The 27488-nt window shown below is 41.9% G+C and overlaps 1 protein-coding gene across 2 annotated transcripts in view; it reads right to left on the reverse strand.

Moving 5' to 3' along the window:
- RTF1 (RTF1 homolog, Paf1/RNA polymerase II complex component) overlaps positions 1–27488 on the reverse strand; it is a 65486-nt gene that overhangs the window by 20782 nt on the left and 17216 nt on the right. For both annotated transcript variants that reach the window (XM_066277024.1, XM_066277025.1), the window contains exons 3-5: positions 13588–13735; positions 9210–9414; positions 933–1047 (exon numbers count right to left, since the gene is read on the reverse strand). In XM_066277024.1, the coding sequence (XP_066133121.1) occupies positions 933–1047; positions 9210–9414; positions 13588–13735 (468 nt within the window). The remainder of the gene's footprint in view (positions 1–932; positions 1048–9209; positions 9415–13587; positions 13736–27488) is intronic.

Below are 27488 nucleotides of genomic sequence, written 5' to 3' on the forward strand. Positions count from 1 at the left end.
GAGAGAGAGCTTCCTCTTGTGGACAAAGAGGATAGAGCAGTCAAGTCAGCCCTGTCTTATGCGCCTAATAAAGGCCTAAGAATTACAGAAATAAGCAATTTCAAGGACACCTTAGATCAGTGGTAGTCACTGGTCCCTACCACCCACTAGTGGGCATTCCAGCTTTCATGGTGGGCAGTAGCAGAGCAACCAAAGTATAAATAAAAAGATAGATTTAAATATAGTAAGTTTTATAAAAATTTATTCTGCCAAACTTAGCAAAAATCTGACATAAAGTACTTGATAAGTAATTATTATTATATGCTTTAACTTGCTGTAATTCTGCTTTATAAATTTTATAAAGTAAAGTTACTTCCCTACTTTATAAATCACCATTACTGTGGAACCGGTGGGCGGTTAGAAAATTTTACTACTAACAGAGATACAAAAGTGGGCGGTAGGTATAAAAAGGTTGACTACCCCTGCCTTAGATCATAGCTAATATTTGTTGATACTGTCAACAAAGCTTTTTGTGATGAATGCAGAGATGACTAATTTCCCCAGCTACTTTAACAACCAAGTACAGGATGAGATACACCTGAGTAAAGGTCATAACCAATCAGGCTACCCTAGACAAGGATGTTTACTGATTTTCCCTTAGGGGCTGCTCACTTATCAGTGAGTTGCCTTTTATTTATTTATTTTTCTCTCTCGCTCTTTTTTTTGGTGTCGGGAAGTGGGATTCGAACCTACTGTGAGCTGCTTTTTAAATGCAGACTTGAGTGAATGATGCCTAAGGAATTAAACAGTGTGGCTAATGGTGAAATGATATGTTCAGAGATTAATAAAGACAGCACCTAATCACCTTGCACTAACTGACCTAGGCTGATTAATATAAACCTATCTTTTATATAAACACACTCAAAACAGATTTTATCCACTGAATCTCCTACCTGAGATTCTTGAATCTGTGTCAGCTTTTTCTTTTCCTGCTCCTCCTCTTGCTTTTTCTTTTTTTCTTTCTTTTCTTTCTTTTTGGCTGTTTTTAGTTTTTTCTTGATTTCAAATCTGGTTAAAAGATATTTGTTCGGTTTTTAAGTGGCAATAAAATATTTGTAAAGATTGATTTCTATTAGATAGGAGAAAGAAAGTAAGTAGGGGGAAGGAGTTAATAAACGTTTTGGCTTCCTGCAAGAAACTCCAATGTACGTATAAGAACCAAAAGTACTTAAAAGCATTAAGTTGGAATAGACTTAAAATGAGAGAAAATACTCAGGATACTATTGTAATCTGCTGGTAATACAGCTCTTCCTTGACTTTCACATAACAGAAGAAAATAATTGATTTTTTAATAAACTCCAATAGTGTTCCATTAGAAATAGAAAGAATCCACAGAGAGCCATTGTCATATTTTTAAGTAGTCAACACAACGGCTGCATTTTTTTTCTTTCTTTTTTTACTAAGGGAGAGGTGGGGAGGTGGAGAGGCAGAGAGACAGGGAGACAGACTCCCACATGCAAGCTACAGGGCGATGCTCTGCCCATCTGGGGCTGCTTTTGCTCTGTTGCTTGGCAACCAAGCTATTTCAGTGCCTGAGGCAAGGCAAAGGAGCCATCCTCAGTGCCCAGGGCCAACTTACTCAAACCAATTGAGCCATGGCTGCAGGAGAGGAAGAGGGGGGGAGGGGAGAGAAACAGATGGTCACTTGTGATCAAACCTGGGGCTTCCACAGGCTGGGCCAATGATCTAGCACAGAGCCAACCGGCCAGGGCACAAAGGCTGCATCTGAATAAGACTGCTTTCCCTCTTTCATTAGGAAAAATGCCCACCCACCTCCACCCAAGCAAATATATGAATAAATATACTATTTTCTCTATCCTTCTCTCTTTTTCTTCCTTCTTTTCCAAGTAAAAGAGACAGATTCCCGCTTGTGCCCTAACCAGGATCCACCTGGCACCCCATCTGGGGCCGATGCTCTGCCCATTGGGGCTATGCTCTCAACTGAGCTATTTTTAGTGCCTGAAGCAGAGGCTCCATGAAGACATCCTCAGTGCCCAGGACCAATGCACTTAAACCAATGGAACCATGGCTGCAGGAGAAAGAGAGATGGGGGAGGGGGGAAGGGGAGGGGTGGAGAAGCAGATGGCGGCTTCTCCTCTGTGTCCTGACTGTGAATCGAACCCAGGATATATCCACATGCCGGGCCGATGCTCTAGTACTGAGCCAACCAGCCAGGGCCAATATACTATTCTCTTAAATCCAATCTAGGCTCCCTCTCTCCAACAAAAATCAGGCTTTTATGAAATAAAACTATTCTTTTTTGTGAATTTAAGAAATATAATGGATGGGATAAAAGAATATAGCCTGACTGGTGGCTGTGCAGTGCATACAGTGTCTACCTGAGGTGCTGAGGTGCCAGGTTTGAAAGCTAGGGCTTGCCCTGTCAAGGCACATATGAGAAGTAACTACTATGAGTTGATGCTTCCCACTCCTCCCCCTCCCCATTTCTCTCTCTCTCTCTCTCCTCTCTATAAAATCAATAAAAATAAAATTGTTAGGAAAAAAAGAGCAGAACAAAACACAACACAGATTAGAACAGAAATTAATGAAACAGAAAACAGAAAAATATAGGTAATAAAACCAGAGTTCATTCTTTGAAAAGATTAACAATTTTATTAGACTCATATTACAAATATCAGATATGAAAGAGGAGACATTACCGTTGACCTTACAGAAATAAAAAAGATCAGAGGGAACACTATGAACAATTATATGGCAACAAGTTAAGTAATTTAGATGGCATGAAAAATTCTCTAGAAAGTCACAAACCATGAAACTTGACTCAAGGAAAAATAGAAAAGTATGAATAAGACCTATCATAAGAGATTGAATTAATTTTTAAAATTCCTATATATAAAAAAAGCCACCCACAGATGACTACCAAACATTTAAAGAATACCAATTTCTTTTTTTAAAAAATTTATTGGGATGACATTGGTTTGCAATAACATCAATTCTTTACAGACTCTTCCAAAAAACAGAAGAGAAGGAAACACTTCTCAATTCATTCTGTGAGGCCAGTATTAGTCTGGTAACAAAAACAAACAATGACATCAGAAGAACAAAAAGTATAGAGTAATACCTCTTTTTTTTTTTTTTTTTGGTGACAGAGAAAGAGAGACAGAGTCAGAGAGAGGGACAGAGACAGACAGGAAGCAGGAAGGGAGAGGGATGAGAAGCATCAATTCTTCTTTGTGGCACCTTAGTTATTCATTGATTACTTTCTCATTCGTGCCTTGGTGGGGGGGGGGCACATCAGACCGAGTGACCCCTTGCTCGAGCCAGCAACCTTGGGCTCAAGATGGCGACCTCGGGGTCTCGAACCAGGGTCTTCCGTATCCCAGTCCGATGCTCTATCCACTGCGCCACCACCTGGTCAGACTAGAGCAATACCTCTTAAGAATACTGATTAGTGTGACCAGGAGGTGGTACAGAGGACAGAGTGTCTGGGATGCAGAGGACCCAGGTTTGAAACCCCGAGGTCACCAGCTTGAGCATGAGCTCACAGGTTTGAGTGTGGTGTCACTGGCTTGAGTATGGGATCAGTATAAAAATAAAAAATAAAAAATCAACAAAATAGCAAACTGAACCCATAAACTTATAAAAAGGACAATATACCATGACCAAGTAGGATTTATCCCAGATATACAAGGTTGGTTCAACATAAAAATATCATTCACTGTAATATACTATATTACTATAATATAAAAGTCACGATTATCTCAGCATACACAAGTATTTAACAAAAACCAATACTCTGGTCTTGATAAAAATTCTCAACTAGGAATAGAAGGAAACTTCCTCAAACTGATAGAAGGCACCTATGAAAAAACCACAGCTAATATAATACTTAATTGTGAAAGACTAAACACTTTCCCCTAAAGATCAGAAAGGAGACAAGGATGTATGCTCTTGCCATTTCTATTCAACATGGTACATGAGGGAAAGAAAAAGAAATAAAGGAGTCCATATTGGAAAGAAAAAAGTAAAATCTATCTCTTAAAGAAGTCACTAAAAACCATTAAAAGTAGTGAGCTCAGCAAGGCTGCAGGGCACAGGACCAATATACAACAATTAATTTTATTTCTTGATATTTGCAATGAACAATTTGAAATTAACAAAGAAAACAATTCCATTTACAATAGCACCCAAAAGAATTAAATACTTATGAATAAATTTAACAAAACAAGTGCTAGACTTTTTAGACCAAAACTGTCAAACATGGTTGAAAAAAATTAAAGAATACTTTAAGAAGCAGAAAGACACCATGTTTATGGATTGGAAGACTTAACAGTGTTACAATGACAATACTCCAAAACGACCTACAGATTCACACAAATCCTCTAAAAGCCCAGCTGCCTTTTTTTTTTTTCTTTTTATTTCTAGGGTGAGGGTGAGGGTTAGGAAAGTTAGGGTGAGGATGAGGTTGAGGGTGAGGGTTAGGGTTAGAGTTAGGGTAGTGTTAGGTTTAGGGTTAGGGGTAGGTTTAGGGGGAGGCTGCTTTTTTGATTGTCACAGAAATGGACAATATATTAAAATTCATATGGGAACACAAAGCCTAATATAAAAAATAAACAATTTCAAAAAGGAATAACAAAGTTGAAAAATATACACTTCCCAAGTTAAAAACTGACTACATATCTACAGTAATCAAAACTGTATGAATCAATGGGAGAGAACTGAGAGTCAGCAAATACACCCACATACCTATGTACAATTGATTTTTGACAACAGTGCCAAGACTGGGGAAAGACTAGTCTCTTCAACAAGTGGAACTGGGACAACTAAATATCAACATGTTAAGAAACATGATGGACCCCTACTTCACACAACTTACAAAAACGATCTCAAAATGGATCAATCACCTAAATATGAGAACTACAAAACTCTTACAAGAAAACACAGGGGTATGTCTTCATAGCCCTGGGTTTGGCAATAGATTCTTGGATATAATATAAAAGGCTTGGCTAAGAAAAAAAAATTGTATTTCATTAAAATTATAAGTTTTTGTGCATTAAACATTAACAAAAGAGTGAAAAAAACAATGTACAGAATGCAAGAAAATATTTGCGAATCATGTATCTGATAAGTCTAGTAACCAGACTGTACAAAGAACTCTTATACCTTAACAACAAAAAGACAAGTATTCCAGTTAAAAAATGGGCAAATAATTTGAGCAGACATTTCTCCAAAGATAGCCAACGAGGACATGAAAATTTGCTTAATTAACATCATTAGTCAACAGGAAAATACAAATCAAAATCACAGTAAGATATACTTCAAATCCACCAGGTTATCTAATATATATATAAAAAAGGGAGCCCTGGCTGGGTAGCTCAGTTGGTTAGAGCATCATCCTGAAGTAATCAGGTTTCTGGTTCGAACCCTAGTCAGGGCACTTACAGGAACAGACTGATGTTCCTGTCCCCCTTCTCTCCCTAGCTTGCTAAAATCAATAATAAAAATTTTTAAAAAGAAAGAAAATAGCCCTGGCCGGTTGGCTCAGCGGTAGAGCGTCGGCCTAGCGTGCGGAGGACTCGGGTTCGATTCCCGGCCAGGGCACATAGGAGAAGCGCCCATTTGCTTCTCCACCCCTCCGCCGCGCTTTCCTCTCTGTCTCTCTCTTCCCCTCCCGCAGCCAAGGCTCCATTGGAGCAAAGATGGCCCGGGCGCTGGGGATGGCTCTGTGGCCTCTGCCTCAGGCGCTAGAGTGGCTCTGGTCGCAACATGGCGACGCCCAGGATGGGCAGAGCATCGCCCCCTGGTGGGCAGAGCTTCGCCCCTGGTGGGCGTGCCGGGTGGATCCCGGTCGGGCGCATGCAGGAGTCTGTCTGGCTGTCTCTCCCTGTTTCCAGCTTCAGAAAAATGAAAAAAATGAAAAAAAAAAAAAAAAAAAAAAAAAAAAAAAAAAAAGAAAGAAAGAAAGAAAGAAAGAAAGAAAATAAGTGTTGGCAAGGATGTGAATTAATTGGAACCCTTATACATTGCTGAAATGGTACAGGGGATGCAGAAAACAGTTTGATGGTTTCTCAAAATGAAACAAAAAGTTACTATATGACCCGGCAATTCCACTCTTAGGTATACACCCAAAAGAACTGAAAACAGGTACTTAAGCCATCAATCTTTTTTTTTTTTTTTTTTACAGAGACAGAGTCAGACAGAGGGATAGGTAAGGACAGACAGGAACAGAGAGAGATGAGAAGCATCAATCATTAGTTTTCTGTTGTGACACCTTAGTTGTTCATTGATTGCTTTCTCATATATGCCTTGACCATGGGCCTTCAGCAGACTGAGTAACCCCTTGCTCAAGCCAGCGACCTTGGGCTCAAGCTGGCGACCTCGGGGTCTCGAACCTGGGACCTCCGCATCCCAGTCCAACGCTCTATCTATCCACTGCGCCACCACCTGGTCAGGCCGAACCATCAATCTTCATATTAGCACTATTCACAATAGCAAAAAGGTGAAAACAACCCAAATGTCAATCAATAGATGAATAGATAAACAAAATGTGGTATGTGTGCAACAATGGAATTTATTATTCAGTTATAAAAAGGAATGAAGTGCTATTATGTGCTATCTGGATAAACTTCAAAAATATGCTAAGAAACAAGTAGCAAAAGGACTATATGATTCCACTTATGTAAAATGTCCAAAAGTAAGCAAATCTATAGAAACTACAAATTCATTATTGGTTATGCAGGACTGGGAGCCTTGGGAGGAAATAGAGAAAAGATTACCAATGAGTAGGTTTCATTCCAGGGTGATGAAAATGTTCTGATATTAACTGTGGTGATGGTTACACAACTTTGTGACTATATAAAACCATTCAATTGTATCCTTTAAATGGGAGGATTCTATGGTGTGTAAAACATATCTCAATAAAATTACTTTAAAAATAATAGCTTTTACATAATGTTCTTAATATTTATCATTTCACTCAAACCTTACAACAATCTCCAAGGAGGAAGCTGACTAATTCACATCACCTGGACAGTTAGTCTGAATTAGCCTACACCTCTGACAGTGCTCTTTCTACAACTAAGCTACCTTTTCTTTTCCTTAAGTGATAAGTGGGGAGGCAGAGACAGACTCCCACATGTGCCCCAACAGGGATCCACCCAGCAAACCCCCTATGGGGGGGATGCTCTGCCCTTCTGGGGCCAGTTGCTCTGTTGCTTGGCAACTGAGCTATTTTAGTGCCTGAGGCAAGGCCATGGAGCCATCCTCAGCACCTGGGACCAACTTGCTCCAACAGAGCTATGGCTATGGGAAGAGAAGAGAAAAACAGAGAAAGGGAAAGGAGAGGGGTAGGGGTGGAGAAGCAGATGGTCATTTTTGCGTGCCCTGATGAATCAAACCCAGGACATCCACACGCCAGGCCAACACTACCACTAAGCCCACTGGCCAGGGCCCAGGCTACCTTTTATAGCTGCCTGAACTTACCTTAAAAAAAATTGAGAGAGAAAATAAAGAAACAGCCTTAGAATAGGTGTAGAATCTAACAAAGAAAATAACATCTCACCACTGGTGCTGTTGGCTATACAATGGGATGTTAATGATGTTTACATAAAAAGATGGATTATTACAATTCAATGAGATCTACACAAAGACTTTTATCTTATAAGATGGAGGATGTTTCTGAGTTACTCTATTGCCCTGCCTTGCAGCTAAACAAATGAGCTATAAAAAAATCTCAATTATCTGTGAATGGTTAAAAATTTGTCTTAATTATCATCACTGTAAATATTCTACCAGTCACTCAAAAAAGTCACTGAATCAGTCAACTGCCTCATTCACATAAGGTAAAAAATATAAAAACCAAAATATAATAAAAACCTTGAGATAAGCCACACATTACTCTTGAGCTACTTTGTGATTTTCTCATAGGGCCCTATTGGTTTTATACAAGAATTTCGTTATGCTTTCCACAGTTCAGAACTATAAAATTTAAAAGTTATCCCAAACCATTTGCCACTCTGACACAATTTAAGTCCTGTTTGTTCCAATACAGGTAACTTTGGAACCATCAACGCTCAAACTAAATGTCTATTAGTTATTGCTGACTAAAAGCCAAACATTCTTGTCTAGGATAACTCACTATACTTAATATGGTCTTTAGAAGGGACAGACAGGCTCCCACATGAAAACTGAACTAACTGCTGCCAAAGAAGATTCTTCTATTTTTCGTTTATGATATTAGGTAGGTAGGGAGGAATCTTAGTTCTGAGGAATATTTTATTGCCTGAGACAAAACTAAGTTTATTTTTACCTTGAACTTCTCTTAGGAAATAAAGAAAAACTTTTGTCATTTTAAACATGGCCTCTGAATACTGAACAGTAATTTAACATCTGAATTTTTTTTTTTTACATAGACAGAAAGTCAGAGAGAGGGATAGATAGGGACAGACAGACAGGAACGGAGAGAGATGAGAAGCATCAATCATCAGTTTTTCATTGCGACACCTTAGTTGTTCATTGATTGCTTTCTTATATGTGCCTTGACTGCGGGCCTTCAGCAGACCGAGTAACCCCTTGCTTGAGCCAGCAACCTTGGGTCCAAGCTGGTGAGTTTTTGTTCAAACCAGATGAGCCCGCGCTCTAGCTGGCGACCTCGGGGTCTTGAACCTGGGTCCTTCCGCATCCCAGTCTGACGCTCTATCCACTGCGCCACCACCTGGTCAGGTTGAATTTTTTATTTTTATTTATTTTTCAGAGTCAGAGACAGAGTCAGAGAAAGAGAAATGAGAAGCATCAGTCAATATTTTTTTGTTGTGTGTTGCGACACCTTAGTTGTTCATTGATTGCTTTCTCATATGTGCCTTGACCATGGGCCTTCAGCAGACCGAGTAACCCCTTGCTCGAGCCAGCGACCTTGGGTCCAAGCTGGTGAACTTTGCTCAAATCAGATGAGCCCGTGCTCAAGCTGGCGACCTTGGGGTCTCGAACCTGGGTCCTCCACATCCCTGTCCGACGCTCCATCCACTCAGGCCAGGCTGAATTTTTTTTAAAAATACAAAAACTATACTGGAAGGATAGTGAGATACTTAATTCATAAATAATGATGGTAAATCCCAAGTCAAGCCTTAATTAAATCCTGTGGAGACAGGACTCCAACTGTGAATTCTGGAAAATTATTATTTTATTTAATCATTAAGGAACTACAACCTTACCTCCTTTTCAACACCTCCCTCTTCTCGATGCGGTTGAATAGTTCTTGCTCTCTTTCCTTCTCTGTCATCTGCTCTAGACGAGCCCTGTCTTCCTCATCTCCCATGAGGTCTTCTCCATAGCCATCATGGAACTCTTCATCTTCTGAAGAAGAGTCGGAATCTGAACTGGAGGAGGAGCTGTTGCTGTCAGAATCAGACACTTCACCTGCAACAAAGGCCCAATCAAGATTAGGCTCTGCTAGAGAAGATAGGCCACAGGTGACTCCACAGTGTTGATAATCTTTACTCCTTGGCTGTCCTAGGTAAAGTGGCATATGGCCATCTCAGTTCCGTTGGGAACAGTCTTTGGTCTGCCTTTGGCAAATGCAAACATAGGTTAGGGAAATTCAGATTGGACTATAAACCAGTATGTTCTTTTTTTAAAATTTTTATTAAGTGAGAGGCAGGGAGACAGATTCCTGCATGTGCCGCAACCAGGATCCACCCGACAAGCCCACTAGGGGCGATGCTCTGCTCATCTGGAGCCACTGCTCCGTTGCTCCAAACTGAGCTATTTCTGCACCTGAGGCAAGGCCATGGAGCCATCCTCAGAACCTGGGGCCAAACTGCTCAAACCATTCAAGCCATGGATGCAGGAGATGAGGGGAAGGAAGGGGCTAGGAAAGAAAGAGAGAGAGAGAGAAAAAGAGAGCGAGAGGAGGGGGAGGGGTGGAGAAGGAGATGGTCGCTTTTCCTGTGTGCCCAAACCCGGCATCAAACCTAGGACTTTCATATGCCAGGCCAATGTTCTACTGCTGAGCCAACAGGCCAGGGCCAGCCCGTTCTTTTTAATGTAACTTTTTAATTTTGAAAAAAATCGCAGATCTAAAGATAATGTTGCAGAATGGGTGACACCCATATATTTTTTAACTTAGGTTCACTCATTGTTAACATTGCCAATTTACTTTGTCTAGATATATAAATAATGTATATTTTTATTATTCATTTTGCTTAACTGAAAGTAAGTTGCAGAGATTGTAACCTTTCACCCCTAAACACTTTTTAAAAAAGTCTTTTATATAACCAATTATGCCACTATCAAATTCAGGAAATTTAACAGATGTAATATCCTTCTCTAACTTACTCCACATTAAAATTTTGCCATTGTTCTAACATAGTCCTTTATTAGCCACTTTTCAGGCAAATAAAGGACCCAATCTAGAATCACACATTGCATTTGGTTGCCATCTCTCTACTAGCCTTTAATCTGCAACAGCCTTTTTTTTTTGTCTTTCATGCCACTGAATTTTTGAAGAGTACAAGCCACCAGATTATCTTTTTTTTCTTTCTTCTTCCCAAAAAGTATCTAATAGAATTTTAAGAGGTGATGAAAACATTCCTTTTTTTTTTTTTTGTATTTTTCCGAAGTTGGAAACGGGGAGGCAGTCAGACAGGCTCCTGCATGCGCCCGACCCAGATCCACCTGGCATGCCCACCAGGGGGCGATGCTCTGCCCATCTGGGGCATTGCTCTGTTGCAACCAAGCCATTTTAGCGCCTGAGACAGAGGCCACAGAGCCATCCTCAGTGACCGGGCCAACTTTTGCTCCAATGGAGCTTTGGCTGCGGGAGGGGAAGAGAGAGACAGAGAGGAAGGAGAGGGGGAGGGGTGGAGAAGCAGATGGACACTTCTCCTGTGTGCCCTGGCCGGGAATCGAACCCGGGACTCCTGCACGCCAGGCTGATGCTCTACCACTGAGCCAACATTCTTTATCTGAGTAGTGGCGACCCATGTGGTTACTGAGCAACTGAAATGTGGCTAGTACAACTGAGACACTCAAGTTTTAAGGTTTTTTTTGTTTGTTTTTTACAGAGGCAGAGATAGACAGACAGACAGACAGGAACAGAGAGAGATGAGATGCATCAATCATCAGTTTCTCGTTGTGCGTTGCGACTTCTTAGTTGTTCATTGATTGCTTTCTCACACGTGCCTTGACCGCGGGCCTTCAGCAGACCGAGTAAACCCCTGCTGGAGCCAGCAACCTTGGGTCCAAGCTGGCGAGCTCTTTGCTCAAGCCAGATGAGCCCACGCGCGACCTCGGAGTCTCGAACCTAGGTCCTTCCGCATCCCAGTTCGACGCTCTATCCACTGCGCCACCGCCTAGTCAGGCTTAAGTTTTTATTAATTGAAATTTAAATAGCCACAATTATCAAATGTCCCCAACTTGAGTTGGTTAGTTTCATGAAGCACTTTTCAGGTTTTAACATTTTGGCAAGAATGTTCTCTAAGTGATTATGTCCTTTTCAAAGTAACACATCAGGAAGCACCTGGCATCTATTTATTCTATTACTGGTGATCTTTGAATTTTTGCTTAAGGTGGTGTCCCTAGATTTCTCCTTTATAAAGGCACATTTTTTCTCCTTTGTAGTTAGTAAGTATAATAAAGAGATGCTTTGAGACGGTAAACCTTTTGCTTCCCAACAAACCCTCACCCAATGGTTTTAATATTTGTTGCTACTTCTTGAGTAAATCAATTATACAGTGATATTTGAAAAATGGTGATTTAAAAAATATTTTTTTTGGCCCTGGCCGGTAGGCTCAGCGGTGGAGCGTCAGCCTGGCATGCGGGGGACCCGGGTTCGATTCCCAGCCAGGGCATATAAGAGAGGCGCCCATTTGCTTCTCCACCCCCACCCTCCTTCCTCTCTGTCTCTCTCTTCCCCTCCCGCAGCCAAGGCTCCATTGGAGCAAAGATGGCCCGGGCGCTGGGGATGGCTCCTTGGCCTCTGCCCCAGGCACTAGAGTGGCTCTGGTCGTGGCAGAGCGACGCCCCGGAGGGGAAGAGCATCGCCCCTGGTGGGTGTGCCGGGTGGATCCCGGTCGGGTGGGCGCATGTGGGAGTCTGTCTGACTGTCTCTCCCCGTTTCCAGCTTCAGAAAAAAAAAATAAAATAAAATAAAATTTTTATTTAATAGATTTTAGAGAGAAAGAGGATGGAGGAGAGAAACTTTGATTTGTTGTTCCATTTATTCACATATTCATTGATTAATTCTTGTACATACCCTAACCAGGAATCAAACCTGCAACCTTGCCATAGTAGGATGATGTTCTAACCAACTGAGCTACCCGGACAGAGCGAAAAATGGCATTTCTTCTACATTTATTAGTGGACATTAAGAAAAAAAATCAATGTTTTAATGAGTCATTAAATTGATTAGTGAATTCTTAATAAGAACATATTTTTACTATGTTTTGTATCTGGTTCAAGGATTTTTCTTCTCAGTCAGACATACATAATAAAGAAGGGGCCTGACTGGTGGTGGTGGAGTGCACAGAGCACTGACCCCAGCTGCTGACGACCCAGTATGAAATCCCAAGGTTGCCATCTAGAGCCCTGGCTCAGTGGCTTGAGCGTGGGATCATCAAAATGATTCTATGGTTGCTGACTTGAGCAAGGGGGTCACTGGCTTGTCTTGAGCTCCAGGACATATGAGAAGCAATCAATAAACAACTAAAGTAAGCAACTACAAGTTGATGCTTTTCATCTCTCTCCTTCCCCTCTCACTCCCATCACCCTCTCTTCTCTCCTTTCCTCCCTCTAAAACAAGAAGGAAAGGGCCCTGGCCGGTTGGCTAAGTGGTAGAGCGTCGGCCTGGCGTGCGGAAGTCCCAGGTTCGATTCCCGGCCAGGGCACACAGGAGAGGCGCCCATCTGCTTCTCCACCCCTCCCCCTCTCCTTCCTCTCTGTCTTTCTCTTCCCCTCCCGCAGCCAAGGCTCCATTGGAGCAAAAGATGGCCCGGCGCTGGGGATGGCTCCTTGGCCTCTGCCCCAGGCGCTAGAGTGGCTCTGGTCGTGACAAAGCAACGCCCCGATGGCCAGAGCATCGTCCCCTGGTGGGTGTGCCGGGTGGATCCCAGTCGGGCGCATGCAGGAGTCTGTCTGACTGCCTCCCCGTTTCCAGCTTCAGAAAACTAAAAAAATATATATATATAAAAAAAGGGAAGACACTCAGGGTAAAGCGAGTTGAGACTAATACAAAGATTCCTCATGGGTTTCCTGAATGGGTTTCACAGACCTCATTAACCTTCAGAATTGCATGTATTTTCTTGCTTCATTCAGATTCTCGTTGCAACACCTTAGTTGTCCATTAATTGCTTTCTCATATGTGCCTTGACCGTGGACCTTCAGCAGACTGAGTAACCCCTTGCTGGAACCAGCGACCTGGGATCCAAGCTGGTGAGCTTTGCTCAAACCCATTCAGATTCTCAAAGAATCCATGAACACTGAAAATGTGATGAACTGCTGTAATGCATGCACTTTCCCCTGCATTTCTCACTCTGCATCTTCAACCTGACAGGAGTGAGAGTTCACTCCCAGAGTCTGGGCTATTTGGCTCACCTTCCTCAGGGGCTGAGCTCTCAGCTGAACTGTCTTTGTCCGAACTGCCCGAGGAAGCAGTTTTATTGGCCTGTTTCTTCATGGTTCCTTTCTTCTCTATTTTTCTGGCCTTTCCTTTCTTCTTATTTTTATTGCTCCCGAAAGTCCACTACAAGGAGAAAAGAAAAAGAAAACGGAAACATTTTATTGAAAAAAAGCGGGAAAATTTGAGTTAAGATCTCTGATGTTTGTCAAAATGATTACAATAGTCCCTATTGTTTTGGACCCATACTTTATATCAGGGGTCCCCAAACATTTTACACAGGGGGCCAGTTCACTGTCCCTCAGACCACTGGAGGACCGGACTATAAAAAAAACTATGAACAAATCCCTTTGCACACTGCACATATCTTATTTTAAAGTAAAAAAAAAAAAAAACACAAAAAAAAACACAAAAAAAAATGGGAACAAATACAATATTTAAAATAAAGAACAAACAAATAAATAAATAAATAAAATAAAAAACAAGTAAATTTAAATCAACAAACTGACCAGTATTTCAATGGGAACTATGGACCTGCTTTTGGCTAATAATGAGATAGTCAATGTGCTCCTCTCACTGACCACCAATGAAAGAGGTGCCCCTTCCAGAAGTGTGGCAGGGTCTGGATAAATGGCCTCAGGGGGTCGCATGCGGCCCGCGGGCCGTAGTTTGGGGACCCCTGCTTTATATGAATAAAGATACAGATTTTTGAAATCTTGGTTTAAATTCCATAACTTACAGCTTGTAACTTCTTAGAGATAGTAGATAATATAATAAAATTTAACCAATGCACTTTTTATCACAACAGAAAAACAGAGTTATCAACTTTATGTCAAGTCAACTGAGTTAACTACAACTCAGTTGTTACAGAAATCAGATTCAAATGTTTCCACTGGCAGAGAAAGCAGTAATTGCTAAGGGTTGGTATGTTTCAGTACATTGAGAATTGGTTTAGTTTTACAGTGGGTTTCATGAAGGCAGGGAATAAGGCTTGTCAGCAGAAGAAAACTGCAGAAAGCACAGGGGAAGGGATGAGGACCATGCTCTGGCATGGATGGTAGCACTGGTACCAACTCCAAGTAAGCAGAAAGTAAAGTAGATCTTTTTTTTTTTTAAGTAGATCATTTTATACTGTGTATCTTTTGAAAAATCTGCATATACTATACAAGATATGTTTAAACTGAATCATAGGAGATCCCATACGTCTAAACATAAAGAACCTGCAATCTGCATTATGAAAATAACAGGCCAAGTGGAAAATACTTTAGCAAGACATGCTGCAATGTCTCTCAGTCTTGGTAGAGTGGCCTTATGTAGTAGGTGTCCTGTAGGGCCCAGTGGCACAGCCTCCCCAGTCACTAAAGCTGGGGACTCCAGGCACCCCCTCAACCTCGGGTCAGCTGTGTGTACCCCCTATTTTGTTGAGCCTTGAATCCTGTTGGCACATCAATGGGAGTGATATACTTCTAAGTGCTCTGGCTCTGGGAACTCCTGGGAGGTCAGGCCAAGAGCAGCTGTGGCCTGTGCCCTACCTAAGGCCACTCAGCATGAGTTATAGAGCAATCTGCAGATGGTTGCTCCTTGTGCTGGGCTTAGAGTTGCCCAAGAGATTTTAGAAAATTTTCCAGCATGAGCCAAGACAGGCAATTTGTATGAAGATGCCACTGGAAGCATCTTAGGTGGACACACAAATGGGTGGGGCACGGTCTCAGGGAGTCACTAGGGTGGGGCAAACAGTCTTAGGCAGGTTGATGGAGACTCAAATATGGCACTTAACCATTTCAAATTGTCATCATTCAAGGAAGATAATTTTATGTGAGCTTGAAAGAATCTAGAAGAGGCTAAAAGATTTAAATTCTCAGTTAAAGAAGCTTAAATATATCAACTTCCTATCCTGACAGAATAGATATACAGTGTATCCGTAAAATCATGGTGCACTTTTGACCAGTCACAGGAAAGCAATAAAAGATGACAGACAGAAATGTGAAATGTGCACCAAATAAAAGGAAAACCCTCCCAGTTTCTGCAGGATGATGTGGCAGTATGTGTGCATGCGCAGATGACGACGAAACACCGTGTATACAGCGGAGCAGCCCACGGCCATGCCAGTCGAGATGTGGACAGTACAGAGGAAAGTTTAGTGTGTTCTGTGGCTCGCTAAATTCGAATCCGTGACCAAAGTGCAATGTGAATATCAGCACGTTTATAATGAAGCGCCACCAGATAGGAATAACATTACTCGGTGGGATAAGCAGTTGAAGGAAACCGGCAGTTTGGTGGAGCAACCCCGTTCTGGTAGGCCATCAGTCAGTGACAAGTCTGTAGAGGCTATACGGGATAGCTACCTAAGGAGCCCTAAAAAATCTGTGCGTCGAACTGCACTGAACAGGTATGAAACTGGGAGAGTTTTCCTTTTATTTGGTGCAGATTTCACATTTCTATTGTCTTTTGTTGCTTTCCTGTGACCGGTCAAAAGTGCACCATGACTTTACGGACACAATGTATTACTACTGGAGGCAATAATATATATAAAACATCTTTTGCATTGACTCATCTGGTTACAACAGATAACTACACACATATTAGTCACTATTTACTGATTGATTGTAGAAGTGGGTATCACCTACCTCTTCCAAACAGAGTATCTTGCCCCTTTGTATTTCTACCAATAGAAATATGAGGTCAAGAGTGTAAATACTGAGCTACCGGGGTCACGTGTGTTAGAGTCACTAGGTCTATTTTTGTCTACAGATTTGAGTTTTCATGTACAACAGAACCAATTTCTGGACTCCCTAGGGGAAAGTGTTTATGAGAGCAATAAGATCTAAATGTGAAGTCACACAGTTGAATCTGATTCAGGTAGTACTAGGAAGCTAGCTGACTTCCTCATCCTTCCACCCTCTGTCTGCTGCTATTTGTCACACTACATGAGTTTAGCAACTGTCACTCACTGCTAGTCTGTGATATTTATCCTTTGAAGAAGAGGAAGATAAGAGTAAAAAGGGCTTTCTTGGCTAAACCTGAGTGTGGGAAGTGAATCTCGTTTCCAACAATTTTCAAAAGAAGTAAGATGACAAAGACACCTTACCTCCCATGAAGCTAATTCAATAGGGTCTGTCATGTCAACAGCAAACAACCAAACTCACTATATGTGACAGGATTTTAGAGTTATAATAATGTAGGTAACTTCACGTTAAAAAATAAAATTTCTTACGAATACATCTTTCAGTACTGAGAAGGTGGATTAAGCTACTTGCATATATACTTTCTTTTCTTTTTCTTTACAGGGACAGAGAGAGAGAGTCAGAGAGAGGGATAGATAGGGACAGATAGACAGGAACGGAGAGAGATGAAAAGCATCAATCATCAGTTTTTCGTTGCAACACCTTAGTTGTTCATTGATTGCTTTCTCATATGTGCCTTGACTTTAGGCCTTCAGCAGACCGAGTAACCCCTTGCTTGAGCCAGCGACCTTGGGTCTAAGCTGGTGAGCATTTTTTTTTTTTTTTTTTTCCCCTCAAACCAGATGAGCCTGCGCTCAAGCTGGCGATCTCGGGGTCTCGAACCTGGGTCCTCGGCATCCCAGTCCAATGCTCTATCCACTGCGCCACCACCTAGTCAGGCGCATATATACTTTCTTAAAATATCTTTTTTTTTTTTTTGTGACAGAGATAGAGAGAGAGACAGATAGGGACAGACAGACAGGAAGGAGAGAGATGAGAAGCATCAATTGTTCATTGTGATACCTTAGTTGTTCATTGATTGCTTTCTCATCTGTGCCTTGATTGGGGGACTGCAGCAGAGACAGTGACCCCTTGCTCAAGCCAGCGACCTTGGGCTTGTGTCAGCGACCATGGGGTCATGGCTATGATCCCACACTCAAGCCAGCGACCCTGCACACAAGATGGTGAGCCCATGCTCAAGCTGGCAACCTTGGGGTTTCAAACCCAGGTCCTCTGCATCCCAGCCCGAAGTTCTCTCCACTGTGCCACTGCCTGGTCAGGCAAAACATATCTTACTTTTAATAAACCTTTAAAATCTAATTTTAAGAAAACTATATGGGCCCTGGCTGGTTTGCTCAGTGGATATAGTGTTGGCCCAGCATATGAATCTCCCAGGTTTGATTTCCATTCAGGACACAAAAGAAAAGCGCCCATCTGCTTCTCACCACCTCTCTCTACCCCTTCTTTATCTCTTCCCCTCCAGCAGAGTGTGACTCAATTGGTTCAAGCATTGGCCCTGGGCACTAAGGATAGCTTGGTTGGTCCAAGCATGTCATATGCAGGTGCTAAAAATAGGTCAATTGATTTGAGCATCAGTCCCAAACAGGGGTTATTGGGTGGATCCCAGTCGGGGCACATGCAGGAATCTATCTTCCCTCCTCTTACTTAAATTTAAAAGTATACAAATAAATAAAAAGAAATTTTAAAAAAGAAAATAAAATCATCCAAAGATAAATAATCATTTAAAGTTTGGAGGCCAGTCTCATTCCTATTTATTCTTATTATATACAGAGAAAGATACTCAAATGTGTTCTGATAATCTCCCAAAGATTTTTTTTCCTGGAGAACACATCACATTGTTGTATGTTACATTTACTCCTATAAACCAGAGGTTCCCAAATGTTTTTTGTTCTAAGCACATATTTTAAATATTTGCCCAGTGACTCTTCTCCTGATCACAGAATCTAATAAACCATAAAGAAGATGGGCAAGGCTTATAGCAGGCAAAGTCAACATAGAAATATCTTAACACAGTCGTTAGCCTAATGATTGCTCACCTATCACTGAAAAAGCCTTATTCTATGGACTCTGAAACTAAAAGAATTCTTTCATTGCCAGAGTATGGTAGTAAACAGTCTCAGAAATGAAGGGTAGGATTGAAGGGATGCGCTTAGGCCCTCCTCATCCAGCACAGAGGAGAGGAAATGACCTGGCATTTCTTAATTTGTTTTGGGAACTATGGCTCTACTAAAAGGCCAGCTGTTGTGACCTTAAAAGTGCACTAAAGTAAACTACACAGAAGGCAAGAATGAGAAAACGAGTACCTGCTGATCTGCATCAGAGTACAGAAGCCAGAGCCATCCCCAGTGAGAGGTGCTCAGCAACAATAACAATAAGAATCTGGGAAAGCCAAAGGGTCCTCTGTTAGCCATGTCTCTCATACACACTGAAATCCTGCTTTCCCAAGCAGTCTTACTTTTCAGACCCGCACAGAACAAAGGAACCATATATATACAGGGTAGGGCAAAAGTAGGTTTACAGTTGTGAGTATATGCAACAGTTTATTCTCCTATTATTATTTATTATATTGTTCTCCATACTAACAACTATAAACCTACTTTTGCCCCACTCTGTATGTAGTGAAGAAAACCCAAACCAAAGACTGGATGGAAGATGTTTCTTTAATAAATAGAAGAGATAGTAGTTTGACTCTCACTGATGTAACAGGGCATCAGTTAATACTATTACAAAACCCTGTACTAGCCTGAGTGTGTTTGGGGCGTTAAGCACTCAGCCAAAAGACAGGAAGAAACATGGGGTGGGAGTAGCTGCTTTGGATTTAGCTAACATTGAAATGCTGAGTACTTTGAGCTCCTGGAGACACAAAAGGAAAGGGGAGAAGGAGAAAGAAGGAGAGGTGAAGGAAGGGGAAGGAAGAGGAGGTAAAACTACTTTTGCCCCACCCTGTATACAATATCTATTAAAAAATGCAGTCAGCTTTATATTCTAAAATTTCAAGTTTAGTTTCAGTATTAGGATAATTCATCTATGTGGAATATCATGTTCCCGAGATAATATATGTATGAAAACTTTACTAAATCAATATACACATGGAAAATACTAGCTTAGCAGTAAAGGCCTTTATTTGAACCATGTGCTAATTATGTTTTGTCTGCATGGTAAAGCAATAATAAAATACTCTTGAATATCTAGGCCAACATCATGGAAAAGTTGTTAGTAAAAAAATTGATAAGTAAAAATTATTTTTTTCAAAACATTTTATTAATATCAATATTGGAGCCTAACCTGTGGTGGTGCAATGAATAAGTGTCAACCTGAACACTGAGATCTCTGATTTGAAACCCCAGGCTTGCCTGGTCAAGGCACATATGAGAAGCAACTATGAGTTAATGCTTCCCACTCCTCCAAATTCCCTGCCTTTCTCTCTCTCCTCTCTATAAAATAAAAAAAAAAACCTTAAAAAAAATATATGGGCCCTGGCCGGTTGGCTCAGTGGTAGAGCGTCGGCCTGGCATGCAGGAGTCCTGGGTTCGATTCCCGGCCAGGGCACACAGGAGAGGTGCCCATCTGCTTCTCCACCCCTCCCCCTCTCCTTCCTCTCTGTCTCTCTCTTCCCCTCCCGCAGCTGAGGCTCCATCGGAGCAGAGTTTGCCCGGGCGCTGAGGATGGCTCTGGATGCAACAGAGCGACGCCCCAGAGGGGCAGAGCATCGCTCCCTGGTGGGCATACCGGGTGGATCCCGGTTGGGCGCATGCGGTAGTCTGTCTGACTGCCTCCCCCTTTCCAGCTTTGGAAAAATGCAAAAAAAATGCAAAAAAAAATATATTGGAGCCAACAAGAGATAACAGAGTGGAAATTTAGGAGTGTAACTAGCTCAAAGTGAGAGGACCCGAAAGATAAGATGAAATAGAAAAGAAAGTGAAGAAAGAAGCTTTAGAAAGAAATAGAAAAAAACAGAATGAGGGAAAAGTAAGAAGAGACCAGAGTCTTTGGAGAGGCAAGTGAGGGCAAAAACGTAACCATGAAGGCTGACAAAAGTCTTAAGGAAAAAAAAGTATGATGCCCTGGCCAGATAGCTTGGTTGGTTAGAGTAGTGGTCCCCAAACCCCGGACCGATACCGGTCCGCAGAGAAAGAATAAATAACTTACATTATTTCTGTTTTATTTATATTTAAGTCTGAGCGATGTTTTATTTTTTAAAAATGACCAGATTCCCTCTGTTACATCTATCTAAGACTCACTCTTGATGCTTGTCTCGTAAGTTCAACAATTATATTTTAAAAGACCACAGTTTTTATGCCGGTCGCATAATTTTATTTTGTGCATTTATCCATCCCACCCTAAAGGCCAGTCCGTGAAAATATTTTCTGGCATTAAATCAGTCCGTGGCCCAAAAAACGTTGGGTACCACTGGGTTAGACCATTGTTCCAAAGTACGGAGGCTGCCAGTTCAATGCCCAATCAGGACATATAAAGGAATAGATGGATGTTCCTGTTTCTCTCTCTCCCTTCCCTTCTCTCTAAAAAATTAATTAAAAAAAAAAAAAAAAAAAAAGAGGTAAGACATGCTGAACTATAGGGCTGGGCCAAATTCTTTTATGTCTCAAAAATGTTGAAAATAAGCCTATACATAAAGCTTTAACAAATAAAAATTCTCATTTAGGTAGAGGGTATCTTTATTATATGCGGCTTAAGTGTCGTTTGTCGCCGATAGCTTATTGGTTGCTTGCGTAACTGTACTAGCCAATGGGGTGAAGTTGCCATGGCTGACGCAAATTGAGCGGGTCAGGGGGAAGGTGAACATTTGTTTGCATTGGCAATCATCTGCTTTTGAAACAATTTAAGGCTGAACGCAAATTGAGTGTGTCAGGGGGAAGGTGAACATTTGTTTGCATTGGCAATCATCTGTTTTACATAAAAACTACGTCTTAACATAATTTCTTTTAAGAATACCTCCTAGAAAATACAGCACTGAAGAGGACAGAAAAGGAGCTAAAGTTGCACAAAAACGGCTTTCTCGACAAAAAGAAACCACTGAGCAGAGAAAGACAAGGCTTGCTTCAGTCGCAGAGCAAATGCGTCTTTCTCGGCAAAATGAGACTGATGACCATAGAGAAACAAGGCTTGCCTCAGATGCAAGACAAAAAAGCCTGTCTCGACAAAATGAGTCCCTTAAACAAAGGCAGGAGAGAAATGCAATGACCATCAATAAGTCTCAGGGCCAAACGCTTAAGTGTGTTGGCATTTTTTTACCTGAGCCTGCATTTGGACTCGGTCAACTTTATGTTGCCTGTTCAAGAGTTCGTGAAAGAACGGATGTAAAATTAAAAATAATTGATGGTCCTCTGCAAGGCGAGCTTAAAAATGATGGAAAGATCTACACAAGAAATGTTGTGTACAAAGAGATCTTTGACATGTGAATTAACATTTTATTATTTAAATCACCTTTATTTATTGAGCTAGCGGTGGCTCTTAAGAAATGTACCGCCAGTGGTTTCCTTCATTGCACTCTAAGCAATTAAGCAAGTAGAAGGGGGAAACCCCGTGGGGCACTAAGCAAAGGGGCGTCCTCGCCGCCTGCCCCGGGTGAATTATTTTTATTTATTTATTCATTTTAGAGAAGAGAGATGGAGAGAGAAACAGAGACAGAGACTGAGAGCGAAGGGGGGAGGAGCAGCAAGCATCAACTCCCATACGTGCCTTGACTGGGCAAGCCCAGGGTGGTGGTGTTTTTTTTTTTTGTATTTTTCTGAAGCTGGAAACGGGGAGAGACAGTCAGACAGACTCCCGCATGCGCCCGACCGGGATCCACCCGGCACGCCCACCAGGGGGCGATGATCTGCCCCTCCGGGGCGTCGCCCTGCCGAGACCAGAGCCACTCCAGTGCCCGGGGCAGAGGCCAAGGAGCCATCCCCAGCGCCTGGGCCATCCTTGCTCCAATGGAGCCTTGGCTGCGGGAGGGGAAGAGAGAGACAGAGAGGAAGGAGGGGGGGTGGGGCGGAGAAGCAAATGGGCGCTTCTCCCACGTGCCCTGGCCGGGAATCGAACCCGGGTCCCCCACACGCCAGGCCGACGCTCTACCGCTGAGCCAACCGGCCAGGGCCAAGCCCAGGGTTTTGAACCGGCGACCTCAGTGTTCCAGGTCAACACTTTATCCACTGCGCCACCACAGATCAGGCTTCACAAATCATTTTAATTACAATTTATAATATCTAGAACAGCAGTCATTTCGTATGACCACCGGGCTTTCTAGTTAAAACATAATCCAGCTGTTCCTTACTATGTCTAATGTAATTACACTCAATTTTGAACAACAAAAAAGGGATTTTCTTGGGTAGCCAACATGATTTTTACTGGTAACAAGTGAAAAATCTAGACTTTCTTCTTATCTAGCTACAGCTATCTGTTTCTATATGATCCACCATATCTCTTTTCCATTTTATTTTTCCTTCTTTTCCAAGTGAGAGGAGGAGACACAGAGAGACACTCCTACATGCGCCTCCCACCCCCAGGATCCATCCAGCAACCCCCCTTTGGGACTAATGCACTTGAACCAATAGAGCCATGGCTGCTGGAGAAGAGGGGGAGGGGTAGAGAAGCAGACAGTCGCTTTTCCTGTGCGCCCTGACCAGGATCAAAATCAGGATATCCATGCCTGACCAGGCAGTGGCGCAGTGGATAGAGTGTCAGACTGGGATGCGGAGGACCCAGGTTCGAGACTCCGAGATCGCCAACATAAGTGCGGGCTCATCTGGCTTGAGCAAAGCTCACCAGCTTGGACCCAAGGTCGCTGGCTTGAGCAAGGGGGTTACTCGGTCTGCTGAAGGCCCACGGTCAAGGCACATATGAAAAAGCAATCAATACACAACTAAGGTGTTGCAACGAAAAACTGATGATTGATGCTTCTCATCTCTCTTCGTTCTTGTCTGTCTGCCCTATCTATCCCTCTCTCTGACTCTCTGTCTCTGTAAAAAACAAAAACAAAACAAAAAAACAGGAAATTGACATGCCAAGCTGACATTCTACCACTGAGCCAATCTGCCAAGGACCCACCAGGACTCTGAACTATTTAATTTAGAACTCAATTATTCCTAACAAATGGACTTCTTTATTTCAGCATTTTTAATCCTCTCATGAATATGCTGCTGCTAGCTCTTTTCCTCCTAACCTTGTTATTTTTCTTCCCTGCCACTCCTCTTTGCACCCCTGGTGGTGGTGATTCTATCTAATTCTTTCAGGGACAGGAAGTGACAACACTAAAGTGCTATAGCACGCCATTATGGCTTACCACCAACGTGTGCTTTCCAATTTCCCAGGCATGGTCAAAGTAAACCTTACAGAAAGAGTACTATTTCTTACTTTTACATTGCTTCAAATTATCATTGAGAATAATGCAGTCATTATAAATATGCTGCTCAATAAAATTAGGGGATATTTCAAAATGAATATGAAGCTATAAAATATCCCTTAATTTCTGTGAGCAGTATAATACATTAAGTATAATATATTCACTTTCATTAAACTTAGGTTTTACCCCGTGCAAAGACACTATAATAAAATATCTACTACTTCCTCCCTAATTATCTTATTGGCTATTAAGTATTTAATATCCAATGTACCCACTTTTTCTAGATAGGACACTTTCAAAACATTTAGCTAGATATCTTCTTGCTCTAAAATCAGTGCATGTCTTTCCTTATAGCAAACCATCCATTAACCTTCTCAATAGTTCTTGACCAGTTTTTTGCCCTGACAAATCTTAAGAGACCAACATAGTTTTCCACCTGTATTCATTGTTCACTAACAATAAGTAATAAGAGGTGAGAGAAGAGAAGGGTTGAGAAGTGTATTTGGAAAATTTAGAGTAGCCTCTGGTATAAGTAGGCTCCATCTGACTGAGAATTGCTTTAACAACCAAATTTTTATTTTTTAAATTTTAATATATATTTTTAAGACTTTTTTATTTTATTGAGGAGAAAGGGAGGGAGAGAAAAGGAGGGAGAGAGAGAGAGAGAGAAGGGGAGGAGCAGGAGCATCAATTTCCATATGTGCCTTGACTGGGTAAGCCCAGGGTTTCAAAATGGTGACCTCAGTGTTCCAGGTCAACACTTTATCCACTGCGCCACCACAGATTAGGCTACAACCAAATTTCTAAAAGGTTAGTTTGTAAGTAATAAGGATATAAAAGCCATAGCAGAAATGAGAAGACACAGTAAATTACCTCAGTACATAACTTGTTACTTAGAAACAGGTATAAATATCATTATGAGACAAAAGCAAAAGCCCCTTATATTCTAAGGACTTCTCAGAAGCATCCCACCCAATACAAAATATCTCTACAGTAGCCATAAATCTAAGTTCACAGTAATACCACTGAGTTCCCCGGTGGTTGGGAGGAGCAGAAGCAGAAGGTAAGAACCTTAGGGAAAATTACTGAAAGTCTCATTACCCACCAGGCAGAGTGCAACTTGCCTGTCAGCTTTTTCTCCAATAAGTAGATAAGCAGTTGGGTAGCATTCTAAAGTGAAGACTTTTAGACATGGTTAAGTAACCGCAAGATACCTAAGCTGTAAAGGTTTTTACGGACTCCTAATGTACTCTAGCACAAATTTTGGATTCTTCTAATGTGTAGAGGTGACACACACACTGCCCTCCTGATAGAAGTATCTAAAAAGTATGCAGGGTATCCCTACAGTAATTGTTCTGAGAAATGTGTCATTAAGGTGATTTCATCATTCTATGAACATCATAGAGTGTTCTTACACAAACCTAGGTAGTATAGTCTACTACTCACCTAGGCTATATGGTCTCTAGGCTACAAACCCATACAGCATGTTACTATACTGAATACTGTAGGCAACTGTAACACAATGGTAAATATTTGTATATCTAAGCATATCTAGACATAGAAAAAAAGTACAGTAAAAATATGGAATAAAAGACCTGGCTTGGTAGCTCAGTTGGTTAGAGCATTATCCCAGTACATCAAGGTTGCAGGTTGGATCCCCGGTCAGGGCACATATAAGAATCAACCAATGAATGCATAAATAAGTGGAACAACATATCAATGTTGCTCTCTAACAATCATTTAAAAAATTTTTTTTTAATTTATTGATTTTAAAGAGAGAGGGAGGGAGTGAAAGAAAGACAGGAATATCACTCTGTCCCTACATGTGCCTTGACTGGGGATAGAACCAGCAAGCTCTGAGCTTGGGGAGGATACTCTAACTAACTGAGTTATCCAGCCAGGGCTAAAAAGATTTTTTTTTAAAAATATGGCATAAAACATGGTATATCTGTATAGGGCACTTACCATGAATGAGGCTTGCAGGATTGCTCTGGAAGAGTCAGTGAGAGTAGTGAGTGAATGTATAGGATGTTACTGTACACTTTGTAGACACTGTTCCACAAGCCCTACCCCTGGCCCCTGGCTGCTTCTGACAAGGTCAGATATAGAACACCAAACTGTCAATGCTACTCCATAAACACGGAGGTGTGCTGGACTGACTGGAAATATTGAGAAGAAACTGGCTGGTTAAAGTGACTGTCAAGAAATTAAAGGTGGGCCCTGGCCAGTTGGCTCGGCGGCGGAGCGTCGGCCTGGCGTGCAGGGGAGCCGGGTTTGATTCCCGGCCAGGGCACATGGGAGAGGCACCCATTTGCTTCTCCACCCCCCCCCTTCCTCTCTGTCTCTCTCTTCCCCTCCCGCAGCCAGGGCTCCATTGGAGCAGGGATGGCCCGGGCGCTGGGGATGGCTCCTTGGCCTCTGCCCCAGGCGCTAGAGTGGCTCTGGTTGCGGTGGAGCGACCCCCCCGGAGGGGCAGAGCGTCGCCCCCTGGTGGGCGTGCCGGGTGGATCCCGGTCGGGCGCATGTGGGAGTCTGTCTGACTGTCTCTCCCCGTTTCCAGAGGAATGCAAAAAAAAAAAAAAAAAAAAGAAGTGAAAGGTGGCCTACGGATCAGAATGAATAAGAAATCAAAATGGAGACATAAGGAACGTAAGGGATTGTCATGGCAATGTGGTTTTAATTATTGCAGACTGGAGCCGTGGTCGGATGAAGAAACTCTGTGACATTTATTTTAAAGAGGGTATTTAACAGGGAGCGTGTAGAACCGAGGACTCCATATTTCACTTTGGAACTCTGTTTTGGTTCCTTTGACCCAATCTGGCACAAATGGTTCTCTCTGGCAATGAATTGATGGAAGAAATAAAACTTGTACTTCATAGCATCACAACCTGAACAGCCTGGCTCTATATTACCACAGAAAACTTTGACTAAAGTGGCAGTGGCAATTAATACTTGCTGAGATAGTTCCTGTGGACTTGTGTCTTTATACAGGATCCTTATACTTTGAAGACCATTAAACTAGATCTGTGAGAGCTACAGCACCCTCTGATATGTAGGGCTGGGGGTGAAGGGACAGAGTCCTCTGTGCTAAAACAGGTCAATAGCTGATTGACTGAAATCTGCACTCAAAATTGAGGTGCTGTGAGTGAGGGATTTACTGCCAAGTCCCATAGATATTGCACTAGCTAAAAAAAAAAAAAATTCCTCCTGAACCACATATCCTTCCATTTCTTATAAGAAAGCTTCTCGTAACTGACTTGTGGTGGCGTAGTGGATAAAGCATCAACCTGGAATGCTGAGATCGCTGGTTCAAATCCCCAGGCTTACCCAGTCAAGGCACATATGAAAAGCAACTACTACTCTGAGTTTATGCTTCCGGCTCTTCCCCTCCCCCCTCCTCACTCTAAAAATCAATAAATAAAATCTTTAAAAAACAGAAAAGAAAAAAAAGGCTTCTCGTGTGCCTGAGCTCTGGTAGCGCAGTGGATAAAGCATCGACCTGGATGGAGTGCAGCAGTCACCGGTTCAAAACCCCAGGATTGCCCTTCAAGGCACATACGAGAACCAACTACTATGAATTGATGCTTCCTCTTCCCCACCCTGCCCCTTTTTCTATCTAAAAATCAATAAATAAAATCTTAAAAATAAAACAAAGCTTCTTGTATTGCTAAAATATTTCCCACTAAAATATCATATCCTCAATAGATTTTCTTTTCTAACATGAAAGTGGGATTAAAAAGTTGAGAAAAAAAATAATAAGTGACATGACGACTCACAAGTTGTGCCT

Source organism: Saccopteryx bilineata, chromosome 4, assembly GCF_036850765.1.
Source record: "Saccopteryx bilineata isolate mSacBil1 chromosome 4, mSacBil1_pri_phased_curated, whole genome shotgun sequence".
Taxonomy (NCBI): domain Eukaryota; kingdom Metazoa; phylum Chordata; class Mammalia; order Chiroptera; family Emballonuridae; genus Saccopteryx; species Saccopteryx bilineata.